The sequence below is a fragment of the Solanum stenotomum genome, chromosome 12, assembly GCF_019186545.1.
Source record: "Solanum stenotomum isolate F172 chromosome 12, ASM1918654v1, whole genome shotgun sequence".
Classification (NCBI taxonomy): Eukaryota; Viridiplantae; Streptophyta; class Magnoliopsida; order Solanales; family Solanaceae; genus Solanum; species Solanum stenotomum.
The window spans coordinates 36183331-36195211 of NC_064293.1; the positions used below are offsets into that span (position 1 = coordinate 36183331).

General features: G+C 31.4%; 2 protein-coding genes across 2 annotated transcripts; both read right to left on the reverse strand.

The window, feature by feature from the left end:
- Positions 1-4774: 4774 nt before the first annotated feature.
- LOC125846634 (dof zinc finger protein DOF5.8-like) lies at positions 4775-6376 on the reverse strand. Its single transcript, XM_049526189.1, has one exon. It carries the CDS (start codon positions 5963-5965, stop codon positions 5072-5074), a length of 894 nt encoding a protein of 297 aa, XP_049382146.1. The 5' UTR covers positions 5966-6376; the 3' UTR covers positions 4775-5071.
- A 3513-nt stretch (positions 6377-9889) lies between these two features.
- Positions 9890-11472, reverse strand: LOC125846647 (late embryogenesis abundant protein 76-like). The gene is made up of 2 exons (XM_049526205.1): positions 11273-11472; positions 9890-10475 (listed from the first exon to the last, which is right to left on the reverse strand). Exons 1-2 carry the CDS (start codon positions 11453-11455, stop codon positions 9891-9893), a joined length of 768 nt encoding a protein of 255 aa, XP_049382162.1. The 5' UTR covers positions 11456-11472; the 3' UTR covers position 9890.
- Between the last annotated feature and the right edge of the window lie 409 nt (positions 11473-11881).

Sequence of the window (11881 nt, forward strand, 5' to 3'; positions counted from 1 at the left end):
TTATTCATATATTAATTTTTATATAATTTGTATGATGTTTGATAGATAAATAAGAAATAAGTTATTTATGTATAAAATTAATCTCATGTTTAGTTGATAATTTAAGAATCTGCACAACTAATACATGTATAATCTTGCATAACTAAAGTACATTTGTACACGTATAACCCTTGAATAACTATTATCCGCATAAAATAATACATAAAATCCCTCATAAGTAATTCTTATATTACTAATACTCACATAACTCTAACTAGTTATGGCTTACTAACAAAATTAATCAACAATTAAGATGTAGGAAATATAATCTTAGGATAAATAATCACTGAAATTATGTTAATGTGTTTATTTTCTTGGTTCGAAATCGAATTTTTGGATGAAAAAAAAAAGGATCGATTAAAATATATATCATTACACCCTTTGATCGTCATGTCACCCAAGTTAAGTGTACCAAAGAGTATTCCTTGCCGAGAACCAATCATTTTATTAGTAAAACGATGACGTTTGAAACTTAATTTTTTTAAACAAGCAATTAAAAACACGATTATCCTGCATAAAGAGAAAGATTAGTTAAATTTTGGAGTAGCAATTTGCTTCCAGTTAGAGTGGCAAAGTGCATTTGCAGATATTATCTATCGGTGCTTTTCAAAAACTTTTTTGGGGCGAGTCCCCGGGCGAGTCTCGAGGTGGGGCGTATCAAAAACGCTCCGGGCCGTAAATTGAAGACGTAGATTCATAAGGCGTAAGTCCTAAAATTTGAGGCGTAAGTTCCGAGTATAAAAATGTAATTCCTGGGCGTAAAAACGTACGTTCGGGCTTTTTTTTATTTTTTTTTTGACTTTTTTGCTTTAAATCATTTTTTTTTATCATTGGTGTAATAATATTTCTCAAATAATAATTATAACACTTTTTTTCTTCATTATTGATTATTAGTACTTATCTCAAATAAAATCATAATATAAATTCTATATATTATAGGTTATTTATAAAAAGTTATTTGTAAAATCATTGAAAAACTTACTTTTGCTTATTTATTAGTAATAAAACTATAAGATTAAATATACATGAGACTATGCCCCGTAGATCTATGGGACTTACGCCCCATGTCTGAGGGCTTGCGTCTCGCCCCGTACTGTATAAAACGCCTCGCCTCACGCCCCCGCCTTTTAAAACATTGTTATCTATCATATTCAAATGACAATAATGATCTAAAATATTTCCTCTGTTTTATTTTACTTGGTCCCTGTTGACCTGATATATTTCTAAATCTTTTTTTTTTGTTTTCCACCCGGTGTTCGATATCCACATTGGAGTCCGACTAAATTTAGATTTGCGCCGGAAAGTCCTACATTGGGGGGTAAAGCGCTTCCTAACAAAGACGATTTCGTATCCAAGGGGGCTCGAACCCGAGACTTCTTGGGATTAAGGATGAAGGAGTTGGTGAAGCTCTAAATCTAACTACTATTATATATGTTATATAATTTTAAATACCGAGGGTATAGTATAGAAAAATTTAATGTAATAAAATTCTGTTTTTGCTAAAATGAACTAACAAAATAAAACATCAAATTTTGTATAGGACCAAGTAAAATGAAATGGAGGGAGTACTTAATTTGTTTCAAATTATTTACTTTAAATAAATACCTTTTATTTTGAAAGTTACCGTTGATATAAATCCACTACATTTTATACATTTTTCTCAAAATTTTAAATTTTACATTTAAATTTAAGACTTGCTGTGATACTTTATATCATTTAACTAACTTTAATACAATCTATTATGTGTATTTCATTCTGTGGCAGTTTGACTTCGACAGAGAAGCAGCATTTATAACCGTTTTACTCTTTTAGACATCTCATTTATAGTTGCATTAGAAGTTTATAACTCGTAGCAATCAATTTTGTGAATTTTTTAATATTAATAATAACTTATTGAACATTTTTGTTTCCCAGCAAAAAAATTCAGAACTAATTATTCCCTTATAAAACTTAATTAAAATAGCAGATTCAAATTTTAAAATGTATGAATACTAAACTTATTATGGGTACATATTTGTTCAGTGAACTTTTATCCAAATATATAGGATTTGAACCAAATTAAATTAGTGAATTATACCGAACTTGTACCTTATATCTAGATTTTTTTTAATAAAAAAAATAGAGGTAGATGAAGGGAAAATAGGGAAGGGATAAAAAGATAGATAATCGAACTCTGACGAACGTCTAAGTAGTCGACCAATTGAGTTATTAAGTTTCTACAATTGAACTGCAAAGAAATTGTCTTTCAAATTAAGCACGTTCGATCAACTTAATTTTGAGTCATCGTATTCGGCAAGGTTATTTATTTCATGTTGGAGGTAAAAATGATGGTTTGGGTGAAATTCAGAACAATCAAAATTAGTTAATTTAATGATGAGCGAGTTACTGGCACATTTAAAAATTACATAGGCTGAAATGTGGATCATAACAAGTCATCCAATTTTTATTAAGTTTTTTTGCTTTGTTTATTCTCTTTTTATTTTTAACATTTTTTTTTATTATAACGATATATAACATATCAAATAAAAGATATCTTATTAAAAAAAATTGACAAATTTCTTTTATGAGTCAATTTGAACTATATATCAATCTAATTTTTAATTAATTGAAATAAATTAACTTAAAATAAATTGAATTAATAAATAAGAGAATCAATAAACCGTCAAAAATGAATGAATTGGACAAGTTATATTTTCGAAGCTAGTTTTGCCGCCTCTAAAACCTACAAATATCTAAAAATATTCCAAACTTTTTGATAAATCAAATTTAACAGCTAGTGGAGTATTTCCTGTAGTCCCATCATGCAATTTAATTATAGGATCCTCAAATAGTGGAGTACCCTACTTGCGAATAAAAATTACCATAATTTTAGTGTTCGAATTAGGTTGCGTATTGTAATTATTTTTATGACATATTTCTTATATTTTATTAGCATAAATATCGAATAATTTTATCCATTATAACCTCGATAAACAAAAAGATTTATCTATTTCTTTCGTCTTAAATTATATTTTATCCCAATTTCTAAAAATAATTATCTCCCATTATTTGTCATTTCAATAGTTCAAGAAGATATTAATTGTCTTTCTCCATTTTATCCTTAGTATAATAATTGTTTTCTAATACTATAAATAAATCAGTAGAGTAAATATTTAATGAAGAGAAATGATATCTTAAGAAACAATGACTGTAAAATAGTAAAAAATCCTTGTTGATTAAAGTTTCTTAAGAGGTGGGTAAACGAAAAACATAATATCATTAAAAGGAGTAATATGTTTGCATTAGAAAGTATAATGACCATGCTTATATATAATCATCCTCGAATAGGAGGAAACCATAGTGGTTAGTCAGAGAATTTTTTTTTGTTTTAATATAATATAATACTAACGTAAAACTAAAATAATAAATAAATTTGTTAGGGTTATTCTCCCAATAGATTTGATCATCCCATAGGGAAGAAGTCTTAATTAGACCCAAGAGACTTTCATTTCCAACCTGCCAATATTCTCTGATGAAGATCTAAACCCATGGCAGACCAAAGATATGCCTTTGCTCGAAAACCGCAGCCCAAAATTAAATTACTACTTTTATCTTTCTTTATTCATCATGTACTTCTAACTAACTTTATTAATTTAATCTAATGTGCTTTTAAATACTTTTCTCTTGGTTTCATTTTAATTTGTCATATAACATATTTTTAAGATCATAAGATTGAAAAACATGTTGATACGCTCTACGTATATTCAGTTTAATAAGATTATTTTATTAAAATTTGTATCAAGTTAAAACAAAAGGATTGAAGTAACACTTATTTTTTTTTTTAAATAAAAAACTCAAAGGTGCATAGCTGACGTGTCCAACTTTATTTTTTGGTTCAGGTATGCCCACCCTCTTCCCCATCTACCAAATCCATTTGATGATTTCAAAAGGCAATGTGTGCGTGTTGCTTTCAATTCATCATGCCATTATGAATTAAATATTCAAACCAGCACAACTATACTCCTTATTAACTACTGTATATGTAACTAACTAGGCTATGGCATATTCTAATATGTCAAATTAATGCAGAATATATATATATATATATATAGTAGCCCAAGCTAAAGAACTTTAGGAATTGAAACTTGCCAGTTGCCACATTAATACAACTCCTAAATCATTCCATTGAATAAGCCATTAAGTCTTGTAATATATCAACAAATTAAAATGATCATGCATGCAAGTTCATTTTTATATATATATGTTCTAGATGGAATTAGCGACCAACCTCTCTACAGTTTCTACATAAAAGAGACATTTTATAGTGCTGGTTCGTGTGAGGTGGTGAGAATTAAGCGTTGAATTCAAAATTTAAATTTAAATTTAATTTGTACACTGTACACTAAATTCTATCGAACCCGTAAATATGATTGGAAAAATAAAATAAATGAAGGTTTAGGAGGACACATGCAAAAAAGGTGGAGAGGAGCCAAGTTGTCTATATCACTTTTTTGCCAAAGAGATGAACTCACCACCAATCTATCATCTCCATGCAAATACTAATTAACATTCTCTCTTTACATATGATTGTTTCCTTTTTATAGACTTTTTCACACTCTATAAACCCTAAAAAAATAACAAAGCAAAAAAGCAAGTGTTTTTTTTCTTGCTTTTTGAACTACGTAACTGATAGAGTAAAACATTAATAAAGCTGAATTAAAGGAACAAAAAAGAGGAGAAAAAGATAAGGCTCTAATAACATACAAACACATTCAACTTTTTAGATCAAAAGTTTGAAAAATACAAACCTAACCCAATCCAGAATATCTCTATAAGAAGGTAAATACATCATACAATAATTTTAGCTAGCTAAGCTAAGGTTAACCCCCTTCATGTCTCTTTGTATTATATTTTCTGCGTTTTACTAAAAAAACGCAGAGATTAAAGAACCTTAATTACCATTGAAAAATTTCTCCCATTAATTTCCTCTTGATGAAGATAGATCAAAGTTGAGGAAAATCTTTAAAATAAAGCGAAGAAACCCTATAAAATCTCATGGAGATGGGCCGAACCCTGGAAGATCGGGCCACTGATGATCATTCGGGCCAAGAGATGCACCAGCAGCGGAACTGCTATCAGTAGCAGCTCCGCTGCTACTGGCTGAGCTATTCGGCCAAATATTATTGTTGTTGATGAACCTTTGTGTCCATGAACCCAAAGGCCTTGTAGGTTGAAACTGCAACGTTTGATCAGATGGGTAAAAAGATGATTCCAAATTGGGCTTTTGGTAAAATCCAGTACTTTCCATTTGTTGACTGATTTGAACCTTAGGAGGAGGAGGAGGAGGAGGAGTTGGAATATTGAAATTACCAAATTGATTGTTATTATTATTGCTGCCTGAAATTAGCCCAAGCTGAGATTGATTATTGATACCTTGTGATAATTGACTCATTGATTGCATGGCAGCTAAAGAAGATAAAAATCCTCCACCACCACCACCGGTATACAGAGAACTCATTGACGGAAGTGGCGGCGGTTGAGATCTTGGATTGTTACCTGAGAAAAAAGCAGCTGATAAATTCGGTATCTGCGGCGGATGTAGTATTTGATGATGAGATCTAGATGAACTTTCACCAGCAGCTGATGAAGATGAACCACCGCCCTTCATTGTGCGTTTACCTTTACGGCAACCACCGCCGACGGGGACGTTCCTTAGGGTTCCACCTTGAGTCCAGTACCTCCTACACGTCTTGCAGAAATAGCGAGGCTGAGTCAAACTGTAGTTGTTGTAGTAGCAAAACTTTGTGTTGTTTGAATCACAACGAGGGCATTTCTGCAGTGGTGGCTGCGGTGGTTGTGCCGGAGAAGATGAGTTGTTTTCCGGCATCTTCATTCTTCGATTCCGATCATTTTCTCCCGATGATCTTCCACCTAATTGATCCTCCATCTCACTCTTTTTCCCTTTAATTTTTCCTTGATGGAGAAAAGAAACTAATTTCAACAAGTTTTTATAGTGAAACTTCTCTTCTTCTTCTACAGATCACAAATTCAGATTAAGTAAATGCACACGCATGCAAGTCAAACCTCTCAACCCCCTTCCACTCCTAGAGATATGATTGTAATTAAATCTCAAACTTCTCGTCAACGTTGATGCTTCAGTTGAGATTATCTAATCATATATATAAGGAACTAAAAATTAAAGAGCATGAGAATTTCTATAAAAATCCTACTAGTAGATAATTACACTTTTGTAAATGAGGAAAATAGAGTTAAAAAAAGACATATATAAGGAAATTAATAATAACTACCACCACCTGCCTGCCTTTTTATGGGTTAATCTTCATAAAATAATTATAGTGTACGGGAAGACAAAGTTTTACTAGTCTTTTTATCTTTAGCTTAGACAAGTTTAGAAGAAAAAAAAGGGTTGGGGTTGGGGTTGGCGTAGGGGAGGGAGGGGCGGGGCGTGGTGTAAGAGGCGTGCGTGGCTACATATGAATGTTCAGTTAAAGTGAAGAGAATACTGAGATGGGACTGAACGAAGAGGTATGGTTTATGTTGTGTTTCTGTTGCGTCTGTGTTCAATCTCGTCTCAACAAATAAAGGAAAGAAGCCATAATTTTCAGTTCAACAAACTTCTGAGCAGACAAGAATTTCCCAAATAACGACAATTTTGCTTCGACTCAATCAAAAAGTAAAGGGGAGAGAATTTAAATATGAACAAGCTAAGTGATCAATGACACATACAAGTACAGTAGCAATAGGAGTATGTGGACCACTAGGGGAGGAATTGAGGCCGCGCCGGCGCCGGCAGGAGGTGGAGGATCTGGCGGTTAATTGTTATATCAAATGGGTTGTGTAGCTGTGTCAGCTTATTAGTCATTTTTGACTCTCCACTTTAGTTTTTTAATTTCATTCTCTCTCTCTCTCTCACTTGTAACTCTGACACGTTCATGCTTTACTATCTTCGTCACTTTTATTTGTCATGTTGTAATTTTCAAAAGTTAATTTAATTAATTTTAAAAATTAAACTAAATTATATTAATTTGATATTTTAAATATAAAATTCAGATATTCAAAAACTCTACTAAAAGTAATATAAATTGCATTTTCTTGCATATCAATATGATGTAAAATATATCGTAAAATGTTAGTCAAAGTTCTTATGATTTGCTTTAAAAAAGAAAATCATGACAATTAAAAGTGAACAAAGAGAGTATTAAACAGACTGGTATACCCCACGACTATGGTTCATAAGATTATTGACACCGAAATTGGCAACTCGATTGACTTGACATAAATTACCCAAGGCAACTAGATTGATTTCATGCAAATTATTAGTATCAGTATTGTTCTTGAATTATTGATAGTCTTGAAAATATATATTATTTTAACTAACTTAACTTGGGTATTTCATCAATTTACTATATAACATAACAAATAGTCTCAGACTCATAAAAAGTTTAGAGAAGTGTTGAAAATACGTTTAAACTTAAGATAATTTAGAAATGTAATTCACTCATATTGCCATATCGAGGGTGTATCAAAGTAATTAATCAAGGAAATGAATGTTTTAAGGTAATCGATAATTCAAAATGACTCAATATTTCTCTCTTATTAATAACTTGGGGAAAAGTTCCCTCTTTTCTCATTTGTGGAGAGTTCCTTGTTATGTGTCTTAAGATGTTTTAGTAAAGATTTGATAAATCTATAATATCTTAAGCTTAAGATATTTAAGTTACAATTTGTTCTGATTGGGTATCAGAACAGATAATAAATTATTTTTATTAAGTAATATTTATAATATAATTCTGAAAAAACTTTTTCATGTAATTTCAAGGGTATATTTAGCAGTAAGTTAATCACAAATAACATAACGAAAGACCTTATCATTTTTAAAAAAAATTATATTATATATACACATTTTAAACTCAAATTTATAAAGTTATTAAAACTATATTTCTCAATCGTGTGCCCTTGTGTCCATTTAACTTTATACTCATAAAATGAAACAGATCGAACGGGATTCTAACTTACACATAATTATATTAATTATGGAGGTTAAGTATGCGGGTTACGTTGAACTTAATGTGAATGTATGCTGATTCAAGTTAATACATGTATAATAATGGCCTGCTAGCTAAAACAAAGTACTTGGGTTGAATGAACTGACAAATGGATCATAATTTAACTAACTCAATTCACACTAAGTTTTAGTTTTATTATTTGTATGCTTATAATTTGTTATGTACCTAATTCTATTTTATTTTTAATTATTATTATTGTTACTATATAATACATCACGCATAAAAAATCTTTTGTCCAAATTCTTATGAATTAATTTGAGTTATATAAACTCAACTTTTAGCTAGATTGAATCAGACGAATCAAAATGTATTGAATTTATAATTAGACAAATCAACGATCCATTCGAATTTAAATCGATGTGGCACTTAGGTGAGGCACGTGACATGATGCATAGCTTTATTGTTGTCGGAGCTATGGATGTGGTGCTAGAAGCCAATGGAAATTACAACTGCCCCCAAAACCATACAAATACAGCCCATACTCCTTATTTACATATGTTGTGAAAAAATATTGAGAGATGCCTACTCTTCTAGTTATAATATATATATTTATATACCTACGCGGTATCTTCAATGAATCATATATATTCATTTATAAGTAACTATACTATTCCTAGACGTGGATAATGACTATTTGTAGAGGTTGCTAATTGAATATAATAGACCCTGGTTGGATGGCACCAGGGGTTAAGATTTGAAGTCAATTTTGGTCATCACATGATTACATTTGAATTAACTAAAAAGAGAGAGAAAATTTATCATTTCCAAACACACTTGATGTCACCGCAACATTTTGTTAAGGCCCAACACTACTGGGCCTATCTTCATTTTTTTTTGGGTAAATCACATAAATATGCTATATTAAAAAAAATATTTACCATCTATAGCAATATAATTTTTCTAACTAAATATAATAATTTTTTGAAATTAAAAAATTGTACCGTCTATATTCACTTTGCCTCTTTCTCTGCCTTTTTTTTTTCTCTTCCTCCTTTGCTTCTTTTTATTTTTTTTCTTCGTCTCTTTTTGTGTCATTATATATCTTCCTCCTCTTCTTCTTCTTTTTATTCTTCATTCTTTCAAATTTCCATCTAAAGAACTCCTCTAATCAGTTTTTACCCATAATTTGCAATTTTAACAAATTTTCGGTCTTTCTGTTCCTTTTATCATCGTATTTTTGGGTGAAAATATAATACGATACTGAAACAATTAAGTGAAAATAAACCTAATGTCTTCCTTCCTCTTCCAATAATCTTCCCTTTCCTATTTCACCTTTAAGAAAATAATCTTGTAAGAAAATAAACTTTAAATGTCTTTTTTCCTCTTCCAATAATCTAATTCCCTTTCCGATTTCACCTTTAAGAAAATAATCTTAATGTCCATTCTCCTCTTCTATAATCTTCCCTTTCCTATACCTTTAAGAAAATTATCTTATTATCTTAATGTCCATTTTACTCTTCCATAATCTCCCCTTTCCTATTTTACCTTTTAAGAAAATAATGTTAAAGTCCACTTGCCTCTTCCATAATCTTCCCTTTCCTATTTCAGCTTTAAGAGGATATCTTAGATGCCGTTTGGAAATTATAAATTTATGTGTTCATGAAAATATTGCCCGTGTGGTTGGGGGAGGCAAATTCAGCCAAGTGAAATTCAAACTTACTGACATTAGAAGATGTTCATGCTTGTATACAAATAAGCAAAAAGGAGAATAAGTTGTGCAACATATTAGCAAAAAAACCTTTTTCACTAAATTATTCAGATTAAACTTCCACTAATTCCTGTTGCTCAAAATTTCGTAGGATCACCAGAACCCCCTGCACGCCTCCTCTGCTCCACCACATCTTCATCCATCGTATCTTCCTTCCGCTTACCCGTACGATCATCAACTGACTTCTTATCATCCTCCGCCGAACCAACAACAGTTTCCTTAATCTTCTGAGTCGTCTCTTTCGCTGCTCCCATGGCATCCTGCATTGCTTGCTTAGCTTTATCAGCTATTGCCTGTGCCGTCTCCGCAACTTTGCTTCCCCCTTCTTTCGTCTTATCAGTCATGGACTCTGCAGTGTCCTTAATCTTCTCCTTCATGTCGTGGGCTCGCTCTTTTGCACTCTCTTTAGTGTCATGTGCCATTTCGGCTGCCTTGTCTTTCCCTTCTTTTGCTTTATCGTTTGTTTTGTCTTTCATGTTCTCCGCGCTTTGCTTTGTTTTATCTTTCATGTCTTTGGCTGTACGCTTAGTTTCGTCCATGGACTCTTTCATATCGTCTTTTGTTTTATCAGCCATCTCCCTCATAGGAGATTTATCATCTTTAACACCTCTATCGAAGTCTTGTCTTCTTTTTAACTCCTCCGACTCCGATGCATGGAATCCCTTGAAACATAAATGAAAAACATTTTGACATATCCAGTATAATCCCATATATACAATATTGAAATCCTTCAAACATAAAATGAAAAGCATTATTGTTCCGCCACCATTTTTAATATTTTTGATTACTAATCTGAAGTTGTTAACCGATTTTTGTAGCAAGTTGGCAAAACACTAAAAAGGAAGATCTCAGTTCCTAACAATATTTTTTTCTTTTTACACAATAAGACCACTTGAGAGGTGGCTTGAGTAATTTCTTTATCGCTACAAACCAAAAAAGTTAAATTTATCAGCGTAAACAATATATTTATACGACCAGATTCAAAAGTAATTGCAAGTGACTAGATCTATTTAGAGTTGATTCTTAACAAAGAATAAATGTCAAAAGTAACGTGCTATATAACATGTAAAACACATCGTTGGAGGGTATATAACTTATAAATCCAAAGTTAAAAAATGTAAAAACATGTCAACCGTCTATTACAATGAACTAGCAATTTGAACAAATATTCTCCCCGCTCAATTTGTTTGTCTAAGACCACAAAATTGAAAAAAATATATTTGGTACAATTTAACATATTTTTATTTTTAATTTAAATTCTTAGCAGTAGTTTAAAACAGAACAAAAAAATCGAAACCGAGGGGGTATATTTTATGATCCGAAGTGGAACTAATTCATTTTATTTTAACTGATGAATTCGAGGATGTGCATTTCCCCCCCTAATATCTTACTTTACATTACAGTCAGAACATATGTAAATTAATAAATCCAAAAAGAAATGAAGGCAACAAAAATATACCTCAGAATGATTAGGGGAAGAGGAGAAGCATATTTTGTGACGAATAACAAGAGATGTTGTTAGAGGAATAGTCTTCAAAGGGTAGAAGAAGGAGATATTACGGCGGAGGAAAAGAGAAGAGGTTCGAGGAAGTGACTTTGACAAGTTCAAAATGGCGTTTTTTGTGATTGATATCGCTGCCATTCTTTGGTTGCTATCACAAAAACGAGTAATTTTTCTTTTTCTTTTTCGTGAATGTGATTTCTTGCAGTTTCTGTGTTACAGTTTGCACAAGTTGCTTCTTTCATTCGGCAATCTGGCTTTGATGTTATAGTGGCAAACTTGCAAAAGATAAAAGAAAATTGGTGTCGTCGTTAGAGTATGACACGTTTGATTGTAAACGCCACGTGTAGTGAACATATTCAAAATTGTTACACGACGCACAAGTTGTGATTGGTGTTACACACACATGCAATTGACCTTACTTTTTTTTTTACAAGAGATTGCCACAGTTGATGTAAAACACAATTTTTAGCTTTACGTCTTTTTTTTCTGGAAGTGAGTGAAACATAATTATAGAATTAATAAAAATACGGTTTATCTAAATATTTCGTACACGTAATGCTTTTC